The 22,342-nt window shown below is 31.5% G+C and overlaps 2 protein-coding genes across 2 annotated transcripts; one reads left to right on the top strand and one right to left on the bottom strand.

Annotated features, from left to right (window-relative positions):
• Nucleotides 1-502: 502 nt before the first annotated feature.
• On the top strand, nt 503-4,439 carry LOC124820329 (transcription factor SPEECHLESS-like). The gene is made up of 3 exons (XM_088107968.1): nt 503-1,434; nt 2,059-2,604; nt 4,062-4,439. The coding sequence occupies exons 1-3, from the start codon at nt 1,030-1,032 to the stop codon at nt 4,125-4,127; spliced, it is 1,017 nt and encodes a 338-aa protein (XP_087964094.1). The 5' UTR covers nt 503-1,029; the 3' UTR covers nt 4,128-4,439.
• A 4,319-nt stretch (nt 4,440-8,758) lies between these two features.
• LOC124820330 (putative WRKY transcription factor 53) lies at nt 8,759-10,481 on the bottom strand. Its single transcript, XM_047292000.2, has 3 exons — nt 10,109-10,481; nt 9,886-10,014; nt 8,759-9,795 (listed from the first exon to the last, which is right to left on the bottom strand). Exons 1-3 carry the CDS (start codon nt 10,435-10,437, stop codon nt 9,183-9,185), a joined length of 1,071 nt encoding a protein of 356 aa, XP_047147956.2. The 5' UTR covers nt 10,438-10,481; the 3' UTR covers nt 8,759-9,182.
• Between the last annotated feature and the right edge of the window lie 11,861 nt (nt 10,482-22,342).

Raw genomic sequence — 22,342 nt, 5'->3', positions numbered from 1 at the left:
AAAAAATATAGAATATTTATGTTAGTATAGCATTATATTTATGTACCCAAACGCGGAATTAATTAATTCTCCCTTATCGATGTGTTTTTATTACAAACTAGTAAACGAGCGGCACCATCCATATCACACAGAAAGACCGGTATTTTTAATGCAAATGACATTCATAAAATGCTGAGAAATTACAGTACTTACCTGCAAAATGGTGTTGAACTTCATTACAAAAAGCATCCAGAAATTTAATGGACATCAATTCAAGTTTAAATAATTCACTGTTCCTTCCCAAATTTTAAAACAATTCAGTGACATATTAATGAAGGAGAGCAGAGGTATTTATGAGTGGAAATTGTAACGTAGAGGTATATTAATGAGTGGGAATTCTAACGTGGATGCGCAGCGATTCTTGACCCCTCTTTCCTGTCCTTAATAGTAAAAACCACACTCTCATTGGCCATATATATGCTCATAACATCAACTGAGAGTGCTTGTAAGAGCCAAATAACTATCTAAAACTTGCATTATATTAACAGTCCAAAAGCAACTATATCATCACTTGTTTTATAGACCACAACACCTTTATCATTACTATGTACTTTAGAATACATGCAAGTTATTCTCCGTTCTCAAGCTCCCTTCTCAAAAATTTTCAGTTTTGAATACTGGCACAGTCTGATACTGCTGTTTCTGTTCTGCTTCGGCTTCAGCCCGTGAGATTGTATCAATCCCTAGGCATCTAACGGTTTAAACCACATCTTTTCAAAAAGGGACCATAACATCAATCAGCAGTAGTAGTTGATGGCGATCGTTTAGTCACTATCACATCAGCACCCCTCTCATATATTTACTCCTTTTCAGTCTTCACTCTCCGCTACCCTTTTCCTTGATCTTGACAAACCTCATTTTGTGTGTCCCTTTCTCACTCCAAACTTTCTCATTCTCTTTCCCACTCAAAGACATTTTTCCGGCTCTTCCGTCGCAGGTTTCCCGGACTCCATCCATCCATCCAATTGGAAACTCCTAAAGCCTCCAAACATGGACGACAACTTATGTGACATTTTCGACGACAAAGAGTTTGGGAGCGACCACTTTGGTGGGGACGATCTCTTCGCCATTTTGGAGAGCCTAGAATCGGACTTCACCCATTTCCCTCCCATTAACGAAGAAACTGTTGCTGTCTCCAAAGAGAACGAGGATGTCTCCAGATTGGTGTCTCAAAAGTCTACCTCGTCAAGTGCTCCACTAGATTATTCCGAAACTGAGTTTGAAACCTCATCAAAAACCAAGAGACAGAAGCTTACTCCTACCACGCCAGAGGAAGCAAACCCGGATGGACAACAAAGGATGTCTCACATCACCGTTGAACGCAACCGGAGAAAGCAGATGAATGAACACTTGTCTGTATTGAGGTCGCTTATGCCTTGCTTTTATGTCAAACGGGTACGTCTTTATTTTATTTATATTCACTTTCTTTTACATCTCTTCAACCATCAAGTTTTATCTTGAAAGGTTTTCTTAGAAAAGTAGGATACCGTTTTTTCGACTGTTTTGAGTATTGTTGTTTAATTATCGTTATTTTTTTTTCTCACTAATATGCATAATAAATATTTATTTAAGAGTTACTACGGATTTCTGAAATAAAACACTAATTACTTAACGGAGAGCAACATTAAAAGCTCCTCATGTGACACATTGGTACAGAGTTGCACGTGAGCTGTCTTTTTTAGCGTATAGCTTGCCTTGCGTGTTTAAATTTGAAACAAAACTTTGTTTCATCTTTCAAGCGAGATGATTGAAAATTTAGGGTATTTATTCATTATTTGTTTAAAGTTTTATCTTACAAAAACATAACTTCAAATATATATGGTTACTGGTTTCATATTACAGTGTAAAGTGTTCTTTACAGATTAAATTAAGTGCACCTTGCATTTCTGAATCCCTTATAAATAGATGTTTGTGGTAAAGCTACCACAAGTTTGTTTCCTTGAATTAGTTGACTTTTAATTACATTATTATTTGTAACGTATGAGTATATTAAATTCTTTTCAATGGTTTATGCTTTAGGGAGATCAAGCATCCATAATCGGAGGTGTGGTTGATTACATCAACGAGTTGCAGCAAGTGCTCCAAGCCCTGGAGGCCAAGAAACAAAGGAAAGTTTACAGTGAAGTGCTAAGCCCTAGGCTGGTTTCAAGCCCAAGGCCCTCACCTCTGAGTCCTCGGAAACCACCTCTGAGCCCGAGACTAAACTTGCCCATTAGCCCAAGAACTCCACAACCAGGAAGTCCTTACAGGCCAAGGTTGCAACAAGGCTACAACAACATGATTTCACCAACCATGTCCAACTCTCTCGACCCTTCTCCCACTTCTTCTGCTAATTCCTCCATCAACGACAACATCAACGAGCTTGTTGCAAACTCCAAATCCGCCACTGCTGATGTGGAGGTCAAGTTTTCAGGGCCCCACGTTCTTCTCAAAACGGTGTCTCAACGAATTCCCGGACAGGCTCTGAAGATAATCACAGCACTTGAAGATCTTGCGCTAGAAATCCTCCATGTCAACATTAATTGTGCTGCTGATGATACCATGCTAAACTCATTCACTATCAAGGTACACTTCGAATTGGAACACAAAAGTTAACGGCTAATAATCCTCTTATTTCTTGGAATGCATAACCCTGTGTTCTGTTCATGTTCATAATAGGTTCCTTGATTTAATAATAATGAGGTTCGTACGTTAAAGACGTAAAACACCACATATATGAACATTATTGATTAAGTACTTGTGTTATGGAAATGGAATTGAAAATGAAAAATGGAAAATGGAAAATGAAAAGGAAGACTGACAATGATGAATTTCAATGGTACCTTGTCACATGAGGAGGAAATGGTGAAGTCTGTCTTATGTAAAATTTAGTTGTTCTTTCGATGCCAGCTGGATACCTACCTTTAAATCACTTTAAAATTTAAGTTTATAATATGATTTTTTTTATAAGTCAGTTTTTACTTAAAAATTCATTTGAAATTAAAAGCTCTGTTTTCTTAATATTGTTCAATTCATTACCTAAATAATGGAAAAGAGGAAAAGAGGCTAAAATGTTCATTTTAAAAAGAAAAACATTTTTTAACATTAAGTTTCTTATTTAAGATTTTTTTTCTCTTCAAATATGTCTCACCTAGTTTCTCCTTTTATATATGAAAAATAGTAAAATAGACCACTTGAAATATTGAAATATCTTTAACATTAAATGTCTGTAAATTATCTTATAGATTTATATTTAACTAAAATTCATTGCATTGTGTGCGTGTATAATCATTAAGTGAAAACATTTCTTGTTATAAGACATGAAAATAATAATATTATATTTAAATATTTATTATATATGACGTTGTAAAAGTGTCAAATAAACTCATATACAAGATATTCTTCTTTTATCACACTTGGATTTTCATTTGTTTGTTTATCACAAGATATTTGTTTGTTTCATTTGTTTTCTTCATTGTTTATGTTCTTATATTTACATCACACACACATATGTGTGTGTGTGTATATATATATATATATATATATATATATATATATATATATATATATATATATGACTAAAGTTTAAAGATAAAGTGTGAAGACAATTGTTTTTATCAACGTCTTAATTTTAATTTACAATGAAGTGTAAAATCACACTTACTCAATGAAAAAACATATTTCCTTTTTAATGATTGCTTAACATCAATTATTTTTCTTGCATGCTATCTACTGTGTAGTTCTTTATTGCAAGATATAAAAGAAATGGATACACTGACTGTATATTTTTTCACTGCATGAATGGGGAGGCCAGGCTCCATTCCGACATATTTGTCCCCATAGTATGGCCAAAAAGACAAATATATAAATTGTTGAGATTTTGATTTAAATTATTAAATTGGAGAATTATTCATGTATGGAATTTATATAGCAGCATATGATAGGACATATGTGTAGAATATTTAGTAGGTGAATTTAGGTTGTCTATTAAATATTGTGGTTTCTTTAACACTACTGATATGTCTTTGTGTGTATGTATATAGATTGGAATTGAATGCCAACTGAGTGCAGAAGAATTGGCTCAACAAATCCAGCAAACATTCTGCTAATTACTATAAAGATGAGTAATGCCTGTCCAGAATCCACACCAAACATCACCATTCATGCATTTCTCTCTCTTCTCTTACTGTGTTGTACGTACGTGGCTGTACAAATAACAGAGAAGTGATGGGAAGACTCGATTTAATTGCAACCTTTTTATCATTTTCTTTCTTTCTTTCTTATTTATTTTTATTACAGCAATCGGTAGTGTAATTCCATGACAAGTATTAGGTAGTTCTTAGTATAGTGACTGCTCTCCTGTAATTGACCACTGTCAAGCTTTAATTTTTCTATGAATTAATTATATTTCCATTTCCAAAATTTAAGCACTCCTCCACAACTAATTGCTGCAACTTTAAGCTGCTTAAATTTGAGTTTGGTGTGCTCCGTTTTATCTTTACTTTCAAAACTAATTGCATTTAAGGAGCTGCAAAATATATATAAGCATTACATTCTCAGTCATTCTTTTGGTTTTTAACTTTATCCTTTTCACTTTTACATTATTTACCCTCTTTTTTCTTATCGGAACACTAATGTTCACCAAAAAAATGAATAAAAAAATAAAGATAAAATTAAATAAAACTTAAAAAGTTGATTGAAACAAATTAAAAAATGAAAGAGATATATGAAATAAATAAAAAAATAATTGGTCTAACTATTTTTTAAATTATTTTCACTAGGGCAATTGGCTTTTAAAATAACCTTTATATCATTCAGTCTTATAATAAACGACACATATAAAAACGTGGTAACAATTTTAAAAGTTTTGCAAATTTATAGACTCCGACTCTTGAAAAGTTAAAGTTTATCAAATTTTATGTTTTGATTGTTTAAAAATTGAGACTTAAAGCTTCGTTAAAATTTTAAAATTTTCTCTCTTTCTTAATTATTTTATTTGAGAAAAAGGTATAAACCTTATTATTGAGAAAATTATAGCATAAAAACTTTTAGACTTCAAGTTCTAAATAACTGAGAGCTAAAGGTTCATCAAAATTTCAAGATTGTCATTGAAAGCAGAGTTTTAGATTTAGATTATTTTAAAACTGAAGCTTAAAATTCTATCTAGGGTTAATATTCATGAAAGTTGCATAGTGATCATAATAATCCAAAGTATTGCAGTTTCTTCTTTTTCTTCTGTTTCGTGATTTTTTTTTTATCCTTGTCATTTCATATTCTTCTTCTTCGCAATTTCTTCCTATTCTTCTTCTTCATCTTCATCATTTATTCTTCTTCACGAAACTTTCCTGCGTTGCGGTTCAACCTCGCACTTCCATTCTTTGTGCTGCCCAACATCCAATCAGTGAAATCGTGAGTGTTTATATCAATTTTTTATGTTATTGGTGGAGTTCATGTATTCCTTTGATTCTTTGTTGGTAAAGTTTCGGTTTCTATGGAGTCATTGTTGTCCAGATATTGTTACATTGTGGTGGAATTGATTAGTTTTTTAAAACGCATCAAAGATTGCATTGTCCTTGTTGTTCACGTCTCGAGGTTGCTATTATTATCTTGAAAATTTAGTATTATTATCTTGAAAATTTAGTTTTAGTATAAGCCTATAATTATTGCTGGTAATGAAAAATTTATTTTTTTATATTAGATATGTGTTTCATTATATGCTTAATAATATCGATTTATTTTGTTTTATTTAAGATTGTTGTTGTATCGAGCTGGCCTAAGTTTTCACGTTTGAGATTTAATACAAAAATTATTTAGTGTTTCTAATAATTTTTTTTAAAGAAATTGTATTTTCTAAAAGTTAATATAAAATGAGATAGTACTAATAATTTATATTTATTAAATCTTGAATTTTTCAAGAGAGTTTAAAAAGATTAATCACCTTTTAATAGTTTACTAGTATATATATATATATATTACATATATATATATATATTACATATCTTAAAATTCTAATTGTATCTGTATTGATATTCATATGCATATTATTTGTGCTTTTATAATCACGTGTAACCTGAAAAACAATATCAAAACCAATATGTACAAATAAACTCAAAAAAATAAATCTTCTTGAATTAGGTTAAATTTCATTAAAATTAAATTTTAATCTATAATCTATATTATATTTTTTATTTTATTTTTGTAATTTTATTTAGATTTTATTTTAAAAATTTATAAAATATATTTTTTTAGATATATGTGGGTGACGAGTACTTGCGGATTTTAAAATACCTGCGAATAATTTTTAAACGGGTATCCGACGAGTAATAGGACGAATAACAAGTGAATTTTTTTGTTGCGAATTAAATAGCGGGTAGGCATTATCCATGTCCGACCCGACCCGACCCGTTGTCAAGTCACACGTTCGATACAAAAGCGAGGTGATCATTCATTTAAATATTACTGAAATTGTTTAAAAAATTTCAATATATATGTATGTATTGAGATTTGATTAATTCACTACACATCAATGTTGAGTATGAGAAAGGAGTTGAATAATTTATACAATTTGTTTAATATAATGATGGTAGAAGTGATGATGAAGTGAAGTTTAGATGTATTTGTTAAATTGTTTGAACGGGAGAAAGTTGAATGCAACCGAAATTAGGGATACCTTACTTGTGATGATTTCCTTTGAAGTTATACAACATGAACATGACACGGCGAATTAATAGACTTCCCAAGTGTCTCTCAAACTAAACATGTTGTGGATTCCATCATGGAAGATTGACTAGAAGAAAACAAATTAAAGGACATTTTATCTATGATGTTGGTGGAAAATCTTTCGTCCAAGCGCATGTGTATGAAACGATGTCTACTAATGCGAAGACTTCGTTGTATACAAGTTAAACTAAGTTCACAAAGTTGTCAGTAGTGTCCAGATTCATAAACTTGAAGGCGACCAATGGGTGGATTGATAGTAAATTGACGTTAGAAATTACCATTTCTAAGGTTAATTGACATCAGAAAGTGCATTTTCTGACGTCCTTTTAGTGTTTTTTTATATAAAAGTAGAAAACCAGTTTTGGCAGTTCATATATTTTAGAATTCATATGAAAATCATTTTCCTTCGCGTGACGTCGTGGCGCAAGCAGGTCGTGCCTCCATCCTCTCCACAGCGGCATAGAGTTCCCATTCCCCTAAATCTTCAAAAACTTGGATCGAAAGGGGACTGCACGTGGCAAGGACTTATTGGCCACGTCCATCTGAGCCAAAGTTGGTCAAAACTGTTTGAATTTGGTCAAAGATGGTCAATTAAGGGGCTTTGGTACAATTTTAAGAAATTCAGAAGGAGCTAAAGGACAATTAAAGAAACTTTCAAGGGCTTTTTTGTAATTTTGAAAACTTAAGAAGGACATGAATGGAATTTAAGAGATAAATCAGTTGATAATTTTAAGATAATTGATTTAATATGAAAATATATCAATAGGAAATATCTTATCAACAAAATACTCATAGTCCAAGCCCAACACTATATAAAGAGACCAATGGGAGACGAAAATCATAACTCATTCATTCACTCAGACTACTCCATTGGAAGCAATCATCCACCACTCCTTTCACTTTTATTTTACCATGTATTTCACTCCATTCATAGAAAGCTAAGCTTATAGGACTATTCTACTGTAATTTCATTATGGATTCTGAGGTTTATTCAAAAATTAATGAATTTTAAAACCTTAATGGATGTCGACATCCGTTGAAGAAAAAATGTGGGGGTGTACGATATTTTAAAATATAAAGGATATTTTAAAATTTTTAAAAAATATGATGGTACAGAGAGTAATGTGGGGTGGTGTAGGGAGTAACCCTCAATTATTTGTGGTGGCCTGTCTCATTTGTGGTGGAAAGCAATTTTTAGGGACTGCAAGGAAACATTTTGTTTGACCGGGTAATATTTACCAAACTTCTTTATGTGAAGAAAATATATTTAAATTTCACACAATTTGAATACTACAAATTGCATCTGGACAAATTTGTATTTCTATATAATTATCTTTTATTTTTACTTTAGTATATAAAAATACTCTAAAAATATATATTCACAAAAATGAGTTTAGATTTCATTGTCAATGATGCCAGAACTTCAACGATCAATTATTTGAAGTATATTCGTAAATATTTTGTAGACCATGAGATATCCAACTTGGGTGAATCTTGGAGATCGAATTCATTTAATTTTTCACGACACTAAGTGAAAAAGCAAAGAATATTTGTTTAAAGTAATATTTGAATTTGTTCATGATATACATAAAAGGTAAATTGACCGTAAGTGAAAAATCAGAGATTAAAATGTTTATATATCCCATAATTCTTCACACACATTTTAATTTTTAAGGAAATATTAACTTTGAAATTCAGTTTGAAAAATCATGCAACATAATAGTATAGTCAGCAGAAATTCAAGAATAATAGTTTGTGGAAAAGTATTTTCAAATTTCCCTTGACAATATTGCTGGATAAATGTTAGACCCACTTTTTTATTTGTAGCCCTAGTTTTTCCTTTCTTATTTTCAATCCAAGTTACGACTTAATGTGTAAAGCGCTACTGTACAACTAAAATCACAACTAAAATCACTGTTCAACAAAATATCATTAATCTTGTTAGCTTTTAGTTTTTGTGTTTGTCCGCGTCAACGTTTCAACGGTCAAAGATAAGATACCTTAACCTGTTCTGTAGAAACTGATTGTTTATTTTATTTGTAGAGAATTGGAAGGAAATACAATGGTTTAGATCTTTTTCCCCTTTCCTCTGACTCGAGAAAATGACCATTTTCACCATCCAGTTTCCACTGAATAGGTACCTTTGTGAATAAAGTTAAATCCTGATATTAAAGCCAAAAAAATTAGAAAAGAGTTTGTGATAACTTGACATTATGAAGGAAAGTTCTTAATGACTAAGCAATTTTAGAATTGCAGATTCCTACGACACAAACACACAAGCCTTTTTTTTTTCAAAAGGGTCATATAATTATAGAATGTTACCGTACAGCACCTGCTGATATCTTTCCACTTTCATCATATGCTTCTAATTCTATTATTTTAAAAAAATAATAGATTTTGACTTTCATTCAATTTCAGTTGATTGAGTATACTCGGCAGAAAAATCATGGGTTACCGAATCTGAGGTTCTGACCATCAAATCCAAACTGGTCGAAAGGAAACTCTAAAGCAACAGCTGCTGAGTTTGGAGCAGAAGTAACAGCAGGGATCATGTCATTGATATGAGACTCAAAAGTTGACAAATTTTGGTTCCCTCCAAAATTGTTCACCCCAGTTGGAGACACAGAAAAGTGGCTGATTCCGGATGTAGCAGGTGACATATAAGGAGAAGTGAAATTTTCAAGAACATGAGGAGGGAAAACCTGACCTTCGTTTTCCATGTTTGTTGATAAAGGGAAACGGAATGGAGAAAATGATGGGTCAGTGGAATCAAGGTTTTGTGTTTGGACTCTCAACCCGTCTCGGAGACTCAAAAGTAAATCATTTGGTTGCTGCTCAAGGCTCTGCAAGATATTCTGCTGCTGATTTGTGTTGTTCAGAGTTGGTTCTTGGTTTTCTAGTGGAATTATTGAAGAAGTACCCGTGCTGTGGGCCACCGTGCATGTGTGATTTCCTCGGTAATTGATTTCAAAAATTGTAGGGTCCTCATCAGATCTTTGCACTTGCTTTGTTGCCATGCAACCTTGCACAGTTCTGTGGGTACATCTGTAATAGCCCCTGCAAACGAACAAAGTACATAGTTATATATATATACATACAAATCTAGTTCAACACTATATATATAACAGTATATTAAAGATCTCTTACCTGGGGTACATGGCTCCAAGGATGTCTTTCTGACCATACTTTCTCCAACTATGTCCATCATCAAGAGGCCCTTCCACCCCCATTCCCGGTGTAACCCGAATCCTTTTTGTCCATCTGGGCAAAGTGTTTCTGTGAGGAAAGAAGTTGATGAAGTCAATGAAATGACAAAAGCAAAGGCAAGGTGGTGCATAGATAGATATATATGCATTGGTATTAGATATACCTTTTCTTGAAAGCATTGTTGTCTTGGTCCTTCAAATCTCTCTCAGAGTCTTCACTTTGGGGACTACTGCTGATAGGTGAGTCTGACATTCGGATTGCGGCTGCCAGGGGCAGTTGTGATGACTCACCGGCAGGCACCGGACCTTTCCAATTTACCATTTCAAGTGCCTTTTCAAAGATGGATATGATGTTGTGGATGAGGAGGTCACGGGTTTCGCGGGACGAAGAAGGCGTGTGGAGATGCACTTGTAGCTGCCTTGCCAACTCCAAACCTTGTAGCAGTTCTTGTATGATGTTCTTTGGGTCTCCCATGTTGTCCATGTTGTCCATGTACCCAACAAAAGCATAAGAGAAAAGGGTTAGCGATGAGGTGAGTTATATGGGATTTTTGAAGGGTGGGAAAGCGCAGAAAATAGAAAGGAAAAGGAAAGTTTGACTGAGAAAAGTGGAGTGGATTTTGTGTACTCGGACTAGTCTTTGGTCATAGGAAGGAATCCACCAGTTCAAAGGGTAACCATGAGAGGTCCAATTGCTGACCCATTCTCCAGCACAGACCCTCTTCTCTTCAATAACCATATCCCTCGCTTTCATACGCAGTAAAAAACATATATAATTCTTTATTAGAAAAATATATATTCTAAGAAAAAAGTCAGAGTGATGAAAAGGGTGATAAAGTTGGAAAAGAATGAGACTAGGAATCTTCAAACCTTGTTCCGCGTCATTACCATTGTACCTTCCAACGTTGTTATGGAAGGTTGTGTGACGTTGGCCTTCTTCCACTTCGCTTTCATCATAACATTTCAAGTTCCAATCCTCACTAATATTATAATTACAATTTATAACATTCCAGACCTGTTTCAGGATGGGGTACACTCGTTTAACTGGATTCAAGATCGATATCAATTTCTGTTATGTATTAATTAACAATTACTCAATGCCAAATTCTTTTCATTTAATTCTCTCCACGTAACTATTCTTTTCCCGTCTAATCAAATTAATTTGATAGGAATTACATCTCAAAAATGATTTCAATTTAATTCGATTTAATTTAGACATGACCCACTCTTAAACCGTACAAATTAATGCCGCGAACTGTGCGAGCGTAAAAGTCTTACGATCTAGTTTAGGTCAATCTGATGTTGTATCTATTTATTTATCTCTCGTTTCTCATGCACGTTTTTGTTTATCTCTGTCTTGCAAGTTGTTTTTGCACGAAATTAGGTAAAATTATAATATAAATTATCGGTTAGGCAAAAAAAATTTTGAATTACGAAAAATAGATAAGTAGTGAGAGCTCATACGGAAGAAGTTGTATCTCAGTATACAACTTCACTCTGACACCGTGATCAAAGGTAAAATCGTACACTTAAAAATCGATTTTAGGACATGATAATTGATTACCATTCTTTTTTTCATAAAAAGAATATAAAAAATTTGAAATCGTAGGAGATTGACGACTTAAGAGAAGTCGTACACCCCACACATCTTTACTCTTTTTAATTTTTAATTTCTTTTATTAATTTTATTTAATTAATAATTAATTTTTTTTTAATATTATTAAATAAATAAATTTTATGATTTTAATTATTTTTTATAATTAAATTAAATTTCTTATAAAATAATTTCAATTAAATAATTTATAACTATAATTATTGTAATTATCTAATTAAAAATTCAAAAAATTTATATTTCTATTTTTTTGAATTTTTATTATTATAGTATACTTTTTTACAAATTATAATTAATTAATAACAATTTTTTTTATTATAAATTTAAATTAACAAAAATATTAAATATAAACCATTTAAATTAATAAAAAAACAATGACTTCTTTTTTTGAAGTCGTGCATCTCCACAGACTTCCACTTTTTCAATTTTTTTTATTTAAAATGATTTATAATTTATAGGGTTAAATATGTTTTTAGTTTCTTAACTGTCAAGCGAATTTGTTTTTAGTCCCTCTTTTAAAGTAAGATACATTTTAGTCCTCCTCCTTAAGGAAAGCTTAATTTTGGTCCTCCAAAACTAACGGCGTTAAAAAAAAAAGCTGACGTGCCTAACGTCTGGCCATGTGTTGACATCTTTTCTTTCTATCGTTTACCACGTTGGATTTTTTAAATGCAAACGTCAGCTTCTCCTTGACGTTAGTTGCCTTTCTTTTTCCCTGGGCAAAACACAGTGGTATGCGATGGCTAATGCGATTCACAACTGTTGTTCCATGGGTTTCGCGATAGAGAGAAGGGTTGATTGGCGATTTCAGTGATTTCGTTTCTGTGTTGATGATGCGCGATGAGTATGATGGTTCGATCCAGTTTCTGTTTGTAGGTTTGCGATTCTTGTGCGAATTTGGTTAATGATGGAAGAGATCGCGATGAAGGTTTGGGTGGTTTTAGTTTTCTGATTTGGGTCTCTGTGGTGGTGGAAGGAGATGAACTGAAACACGATTTGGGGAGATTTCTGGGCAATGGAGATGGAGGTTTTATGGTGTCCATGGAGGTGAACGTGGTGAAGGGTGGTTGTGCACGGGGGTTTCGCGATTGATGGTGCACTACAACAAAAGTATGTATTAGCGAAGGCTTATTACCGACAGTCTTGATGCCTTCGGTAATGTATTGGTAAAACTGAATACCGAGGGGTTTTTGCCCTACGGTAATGCTTGGGATGTTTTAAGTTCAAAATTTGAGTATTTGTTGCTCAAATTTCCCAAAAGCAGAACTCTCTCCCTTATTCGTCGAACTCACTCTTGACTTAGGGTTGCAACTTTGGTGGCAGTCAGCCGGTTCGATGCTGCGGTTTGACGGCGCGAGTTTGGTGGTATGGACGCTGACGGAGGTTCGTTGCTGGGTGGCGCTCTTCCATTCCCTACTCTCTGTTTGAAGCGGTTCGTTGGTTTGAAGCTTGAGGTTGTCGCCCTAAGGCAGTTTGAAGCGGTTGTTGTTGTGGACGCTGGCAGCGGTTCGTTGGTGGCTGGTTTGCAGCTAGGGTTCGTGTTTTGGTCCTTGTGAGTGTTGCGACAGTGGTGGGGGTTGTTGGGGGTTGGCGTGTCGAGGGCGTTGCAGTGAAGTGGTGTTGGTTTGGCGACTTGGTTTGGGATTGGGTCGTGGATGTTGTTGTCGCAGATGTCAAGGCGGAGAAGGAGGCGGAGGGAGGTCGAGGAAGCGGAGGTACACTAGTGGGGAGAGAGAATCAATTGGACCACAGAGGTTAAGGGAAGGGAGGAAGAGGCCCACCACTCTGCCGTTTGGGTTTCCTTCTCATTTGTCTCCCTTTATGGATTCATTCGAAGCTTTGAATGATTTGTTTCGCTCGTATTTTTTTTGTTTGGATCTTTCTGTTATTTGAATCTTAGGGTTCCTCTCCTTATGATTATTATCCTTGATTGGATGCTTTTTTATGCTTATAATCATCTGTAAAGCTCAAATTTTTATATGATCTATGTACTTGTGGCTGATTTACTTAAGTAGGTTACAACATCCGGAGGCAGTTCGCCTTTGTGGATTGCGACGTTCTTTGTTCCCATTGGATGATAGTTTTTGGATTTTTCATGGATGTTTTTTTATGTGGGATTAGTTCTCGTGTTTTCCTCTGTTATTTGATATTTTGATTTTGTTTGGTACTTTTTTTTCTTCTCTTTTTAATTTTTGGATGACATTTGGTTGGAGTTTTCTGTATTCCACTGCTTTGAGGAAATTTATGCAACCTCATTGTAGCCAAATGTTTCAAGGTCATATGTTCCCTGTCTATACAATTTTAACCTATTCTGATGAAAGGTAACTTATTCTGCTTCTATGATGGAAGTTTAGTTGCTTTCTGATGACATTACCACTCTTGTGTCACTGGATGAATACTTTCTTGCAAAGTATTCTTGAATTTGTTATTCCTTAAGCAGATTTGTGTGTTACGGTGGGCCTAATATGCTGCTGTATGTTATGTTAATTTAGGGTTTTTGGTTTTGCAGTTTTAATTGAGCTTTGTGCATTTGTTGATTCTTTGGGTTATGCTCTTAGTTTTAACGCTTACTTTTTCATGGGTTAATTGGTTTAAGTTTATCTTGTCCAGGTTATGCTATTGATTCTCTGTTCCACCCTAAAGAAAACAACCTTATTCATGAAATTCCTACAACTGTTGCGGCTGTTAAAAGTGCACAGGAGAGAAATAGAAAAGAGAAATAGAAAAGAGAGAGAAAAATGTGACACTAAGAACAGAGGAGAGAGAAAAAAAGTGCAGTCAAGTTAATGTCGTTACTACCAACTTAACAGATAGGACTTTATTCATACAATTTTTACAATTTTGGGATTCAATGTCTTCACTTTTAAAACTGGGTACTAAACAAAAATTCACCTCTTAATATGGGGACGAAATAAGCATTTAAGCCTAATTATAATTAAAGAAAATACTAAACACGTCACCACCACGCATACACCTTAAAAATAACACGTTACCATTATCTTTTGCCAAATCATCAATCCATTAATACAGTTTGTTTCTATTTGACGGAAGAGACGGTCTTGACGCAATATTTACTAAGGAAGGATCAAATTGATTCTCTTTTTAAACGAAGGACATTTTTAAAAAAAATAAAAAAAACTAAAGAAAAAATAGACTATTAAGCCGCCTTTTTAATATATGCAGTACAATAATAGATTTGATTTAATCAAAACCAAACGTTTCTTCCGTGAGGATCTTTACTCTTTAAGTAATTCTTTTTACTATTCTTTTTCGAATGCATGCATCTCAGCGGACAAACTTTCTGCTAAAAAAATATAGCCATCAACAACTAAAATATAAATTTCTTTTTCAAAACTTATTTTATACTATTCAGCCGTACACAGCACTTTTTCAACAGCTTTTTTTTTAAGCTTTGTAAGATACACAGAAAAGTTTATGCACAATTATTTTTCTAAATTTTGATAAAAATGAAAATCTTACAAAATATAAAATGTTATAGCAAATTAATTACATTATTTTAAAATTATTCTCGTATTTAAGTTAACACTATTTTTAATAATTATAATTCCATAATTTTTATAAAAATATTTTTATTTGAGGTTATCCAAGTGGAAATATAATCCTATTGTTGAGTGAAATATATATATATATATATATATATATATATATATATGTATACATATGTATGTGTATATATATATACATATGTATGTATATATGTGTACATATATACATATGTATGTATATATGTATGTATGTACATACATATGTATGTATATATATATATATATAAAGACATACATCTATTATTAAGATTTTTAGATTACAAATAATATGTTTCTTTTCTTACATAATATGACTCTTTAGTAACGAATATCTTAGTTTCTTCCAATGAAAGACCCAACATATAACTATTATTTTTAATATGTAAATTGGTTAAGTACAATGATGCAATATTTATTAAATTTTACCTAGTTGATTAATACCCCTTTTAATATTAAACTACTAATTACTTTCGCTCAATTTCTGATAGATTAAACACTTACAATTATAAATATTATAAAACTACTTTATTTGTTTTTATTTGTCTTCTATTATTTCATACAATTGACGAAATTGATTCTCTCACCTTCATCATATCAATTATTTTTATAACTTTCAATTTCTCATTCTCCACACTCTCACGTCACATTTATTTATTCACTTCATTTTTTTTATCTTAAACTTAAATTTCTTAAATAATATTTTAAATGTAAACAAAACAACATAACAATCAATTAATATATATTAAAATTATATTGGTTTTAAAATCAATATACACATTGATATGTATAATAAAAGTTATTGCAATAATTAAATTTACAATATTGAAACAAAATAACAATAAAAATGCGAAAAACAAGCGTATTAACATTTCCGACTTTTCTTGATTAAAGATTTATATTTTTTTACTAGCACGTTGATATAAATTATTCTTTCTTTCAGCTACGTTTTTACGCTCTTTCATCGTGTGGGGAACATATCAAGGGGTTGTTGTGTTCATGATCATCATATTAACAGATAAATTTTGACATCTCATGAATTAATAGTGTTCTATATTGATTATGTATTTTATCTAATAATGTATATTTAGATAATATAAGCATGAGATTGGATCCTGTTTAGTTTTAAAGATGAATTTGGATGAATGAATAAAAATGAGACAAAAGTAAGGTTGGTTGGATTAAGAAAAAGATGATAAAAAATAAAAAATTTAAGATGAAAGTTGATGAGTTACGTGATAGATTTGATAAATTTAAAAAATTAATAAAAATGAAAATTTATCATTTAAAGTAATTTAAAATAAATAAGATTAATATAAATTAGACTATAATAAAATGTAAATTTTATTTAAAATGAAAAATTAAAATTAATAAAATTATATTAAATTGACATAAAGTTAATAAAAATTAAGTTAGAATAAATTACACATTAGGTTTTTTGGACTTCACATTTCTCCGCAAATTTCTTCTTTTGTGCAAAGAAAATAAAAAGGATCAAACATACACGTGTTTTTCTATTTTTTTTTTCTTTTGGTTTATCGTGATTTCAACTCCTTTCATAGTTTACCCATACAAATGCAAATCCGCCAGTTCTGAAACAAACAAACCATAAATTTTAAGGTGGCGCAATCTATAACTAAAAACAAACGATTATGTCAAGAATAACTTTTCAAAAACTTCTTTTAATTATATAATTTATTTAATTTGAACGAAATGTTTCTAACAACTATGTTATCAGTCAAATTAAAATATTCAATCACGTGCACATCTCATTATCCTTTTACCCAGTTTTCACTTCCCAAAATGTAAAACTATGTTCCCAACACAGCTTTTCAAAACCATGCTCACGATTACCTCTAATCTTTTTACTTTTGTCTTCATTAGCTATATTTTATGAGGACTATGATAGTTGTGTTCTCTCCTTTATAGCAATTATTTACTAAAAAAACGTTAAAACTTTAGTTGTTATAAGTGATTTTATGGTAAGAATAAAGATTCTATTTGCATTCTCACAATTCTTTTTCTTTTTCTTGTTAACAGTATTGATTACCTTCATATTCCCGCATGGTAGTGCTAAGTCACTTTTTTTTCGCCTTTTTTGTCATTTACTTTTTTGTTTCCTTTGAAAAACGTTTTCTTCAACACAACAACATTACCTCTTCGACCACTTTCTCTTTGCATCATTCACTTATGGAAGAAATGTCAATATTGTTAATGAGCATCTTTTATGTGTATTTGGTTTTGATGGTTCGGAAATAGGAATTGGAGGATAATTTGGACTGATATGGATTTGATTAATCGGGATGCCATGGTAATAAAAGTGAAGTTGGATTTGTGGAAAAAACAATATATGTAAAGTTTGAAATTTTGAATAATGTGAGAGATGCTTAATCAAATATTTGTGAAACTTTCTATAATAGTCATATCAAGATCCGAGTAAAACTTACAATACTAACTATTATTTAACCAGAGAAAGGTTATCACACAATATTTGTCATTTAAATCTACGTCAATTAATAGTGACAACGGACATTGATAGTCTTTATATCTTCCAAACAAAATATACAAGATGATGATATTGAATTTATATTTTTATCTTTACAAAAGTTTACATTAACAATTTTGAAATATTTCAGATTATTTTCAAAATTTTAAAATCCTCAATAGTGTCAAGAAGGTTCAAAATTTTAAAGAAATGGTTAGTATTTCACAAAACGGTAGACAATTGTTTGACTTTTCTAAAGAAGAACATGAATATTTAATATATCATGTATCTCGAATGGTGTTAACAAATATGGAGAGAAAATATCTATGGGGAAATTCTAAATAAAGTGTCAATGATTTAAGTTGCATTAATTAATTTGCACCGTCCTTACTTTTGAAAAATTCAAAAAATACGAATTAACTTAGGCACCAGAAAAGTAACATTCTAGAATTAGACTATGTCAACCTGTGTTATTGCCATGAATGGAGACACGATGGAATTAGGGTCAACGTTAGAGAGTGATAAAAAGCTATTTTTAAAATCAGGAATGCAAGCACAGGTAAGGTGGTCGGAACTTCTCCTATGATTTAAGATATGGAAATGGAATATGAATTTTCATTTTATTGGTAGGAGCTGCTACTAGGAAACAAGGAAAGTTGGTAGAAAAAAACTAAGTTTGGTAAGCCGCAAAGTTTACGGACATCTGGAAGAAAAAGAGTGGGCCCTGGAACAATGGCCACGGTGGTTGTGGTTGGCCCACCTAAGACTTGGGCGTGAGAAATGTGCACTGACCAATGTCTAAGTTGGAGTCTGTAATGTATCATGCTGCTTTGTGCAGCCATAGGGTCAAGGCTTCACAACGCCTCATTGCGTGTCACTTTACGCTGTTTCATGTGTGCACCGCCAAATAAATTACTCATCATAGCCTCACTGTTCCAACTACACTCATTATATTTAAACCTTTCTTTACATATATACATATATATATACTTACGCCGTCTTTATTTTTGAATAAAATTTAAGTAAATTTGAGGAGAAAAATAAGTAAAAGTGAAAATGTTTGGATAAAAAATTAAGAGAAATGGAAATTTTTTTATTAAAGTTAGTGAATGATATGATGATTTGGTAAGTTAAAATAAATGTTTTAATTGCTAAAATGGAATGAGTACCATTTTATCTTGATGGTTAAGATTAATTTAAAATAAATATAATTAGTTTGAATTGAGATAAAATTTATTATTATTATTATTTTAAAAATTCATTTTGATTATTATTATTATTATTAACTTATTACTATTACTATTATTATATAAATTTATTTATATTGTCATTACTATTTATTATTTAAAACATTATCATTATTTACATAAATTTATTTTTATTACTGTTATGATTTATACAAGCACAATGTTAATAAGAATTGAAATTTGTGAATGAAGACATAAAGAAAATTTAAGGGTTTGTATGTAAATTTACAACAGAAACAAAGCTTATAAATCATTCAACACAAACAAAGACAAATGTTATGTTTGGTTATATGAATGTATTATAACAGTGGATAAGGAAGCGAGTATCAATAGCATACTTCAACAAATATTTTGAAGGTGCATAATTTTTTTTTAGAATGTTAAATATATAAAATATATTACAATTTTAAAAATAATAAATTATATATATATATATATATATATATATATATGGGTTAAATATGTTTTTAGTCCCTAAACTATTGGCCGTTTCTGGTTTTCGTCCCTCTTTCAAAATAAGGTACAATTTGGTCCTCATTCTTTTCGAAACTTTGGTTTTAATCCTCGAAAACTAACACCGTTAAAAATGTGCTGACGTGGCTAACGGTAGACTGACACACGACTTTTTTTTCAAGTGTTTCTCACCTTTTCTCCCCTTCTCTCTCTTGGACCCATCTTCTACCCAAAATATTGTATGGTTTCAGATTGGTTTTCTTTGGACTTCAGTTTTTAAAATACCAAAACATATTTCAGAAAATGACATTAGTATAATAAAAATATATATTTCATAATAAAAGAATATATATTTGTTTAGTTTAATAAAATCTTAAAAATATTGTTAAATCAAATATTGTAACTTTTTTAATTTTAAACTAACATAAACAAATGGCTTTGGCCAATATATATTTTAATTTAAGTAGTAATCTATATATATATATATATATATATATATATATATATATATATATATATATATATATGAATAAAGTATGCCTAACGTATATTATTGAATAAAAATACTTATATTTATTTACTGCAAGAAAAAAATTAATTAAAAGTTTTAAAAAAAATTATCAAAACATTTTACCTTTGCCACTGTAAGCTACATTTTTTTATATGATTCTCGGAGTATTTGAGGTTTGGAAGTTGTAGATATGTTGTGAAGTTGAGCTCAAAGGTGTTATTACCACCATAACTGTTAAGCTTTCATTGTCTACTATCTCTGTGCCCTTCGGTGCTAAACGTGAATTTTATTGTTTCTTCAGGGATCTGCAACTATTCTAACTGAAGCAACTGTTTTTAGGTGATTCAAATTCAATTGCTGAAAAGCCAGAGGAGAATGATGACAACAAGAAGATTTTGCCACCACTTGCGCCTATGCCACCACTGGAAAATGTGGACGGATACTGTGTAATTAAGGAAAGGAAGAGACGAGGGAGAGAGAGAGGAAGAAAAGCGGATAAACTCTGACAAAAAAAAAATTGTGTCAGTCTACGTTAGCCACGTCAGCACATTTTTAACGGTGTTAGTTTTCGAGGACTAAAACCAAAGTTTCGAAAAGAATGAGGACCAAATTGTACCTTATTTTGAAAGAGGGACGAAAACCAGAAACGACCAATAGTTTAGGGACTAAAAACATATTTAACCCTATATATATATATGAGTGATAAATTTTTTGAAAATATCGTAAATATGTATTTTATGTATCTTAGTTCATACAAATTTTGAATGAGTTACATAATAAATTTGTCTCGTTTTGATATGGAACACAGATTATGTTTTTGGCCTCATCTTTATTATTTGTATGTAATATTTTTATATTTTTTATACTATAATGTAGATAGAAGAAGAATTAGATGTGTATCTAATATCTTTATATTTTTTATAATGTAATAATACATATAAAAAAGAAATTAGATGTGTGATATTTCGATGTAAAGATGCATTAGATGATGTTATTGGTGTCAACTTCAATATAATTGCACATTTAGACTGACAATTACAATTGCGCACAACAGTAGCTACACTGACAATGTTATGCATTATTGTGCATGTGTTGAATATCTTGAACATATATTCCAATTTAACAAATAGTTTTAGAGATTTTTTCCCAGACAAAGAACGTCGCATAAAGTAACTGATATCTTACCTAATGCATACAAATCGATGTTGTGACATTATTCAGATGCAACCAAAGATATTTATTAACCTAGCGATCAAGGGTAACTAGGTTAGTGAAGGATGCCATAAGTGCACATTGGAAGAGCAAGTTTCTAAATTTCTAGACATCATTGGGCATAATACGAAGAATCATTTTTCTTCTATCGTTCAAGTTCGACTGTTAACAGACATTTTCATAATGTGTTAGATGCAATTTTTAACATTGGAGTCAGAGTTTTTAATTCAGCCATCAGGGACATAAGTACATCATCATGTCCTCAACAATAGTCGATTCTACCCGTACTTTAAGGTAACAATCACCATAATTGTATTTATATTTTTGAAATTTACAAGAATGAAACAATCTTCATTTTCACTTTTAATTTGTTTGAAATAGAATTGTTTAGGGGTCATAAATGGAACTCATGTTCTAGTAAGGGTTCCAAGATCTGAAGCTCGCAAGTATCAGAGAGGAAGAACTAGCCAACTCAAAATGTTTTCACTGCATGTAATTTTAATATGAAATTCACATGTGTTGGTCAAGTGGGAGAGGACATCATTTGATTCAAGAATTTTGAAACATGCTCTTGTTAGAGATGATCCTTTGATCATACTAAAAGGTTAGTATTTTATTTTGTTTATTCTGTTATGTTTAAGTTATGGGAAATGTTGGATTTATGCTAAAAAAATCAATAATTTCTCTATATAAAGGTGTACGATATCACCTTAAAGAGTACACACAAATCGGGCCACAAAATCCCACGAACTGTTTAATCGTAGTCATTCATCTTTGAAAAATGTCATTGAAAGAACATTTGGTGTTTTGGAAAAACAATTCCCTATTGTAGCAAGTGGAACAAAACCTAATTACAATTTGGAGACAATGACAAATATAGTTTTAGCATGTTGCATCCTCCACAATTTCCTGCATGATGTGGAAAATGATGAATCCTTAATTGATGAAGTCGATCCATTGAACAACAAGATGAACTTCGAAATGCTCAAGTTCCCATATAACAAATCACATGAGGAAAGATTTGGAGTCGCCACCATAGTTTATTCTGGAAAACTACGGAAAAACCATACAGAAAGACTTGGTCTACAAAAACCGGATTCTAGGTTCGGGAGTCGGTTACGTGTAGGGAAGGTATCAGCACCCTATCACACCTACCCAAAGGCAGTACCCTTAATTAGATGCGCGAAAAAAATGATGTGGTTTACAAAATGTTTAACTATCCCCGAAAACAACAATCTAAAGAAACAAAATATATTTTTTAGTTTTTTTGGGCCCGATAAGAATTGGGGATCTTGGTAGTATAAGTCAAGGTTGATGATGATAAAGGGATTGTGTA

Source organism: Vigna umbellata, chromosome 2 (assembly GCF_029865625.1).
Source record: "Vigna umbellata cultivar VRB3 chromosome 2, Vumbellata_1.0, whole genome shotgun sequence".
In the NCBI taxonomy this organism is placed as follows: Eukaryota; Viridiplantae; Streptophyta; class Magnoliopsida; order Fabales; family Fabaceae; genus Vigna; species Vigna umbellata.
Note: the sequence above shows the minus strand (reverse complement) of the source record. Positions and strands in the feature narration are given on the sequence as shown.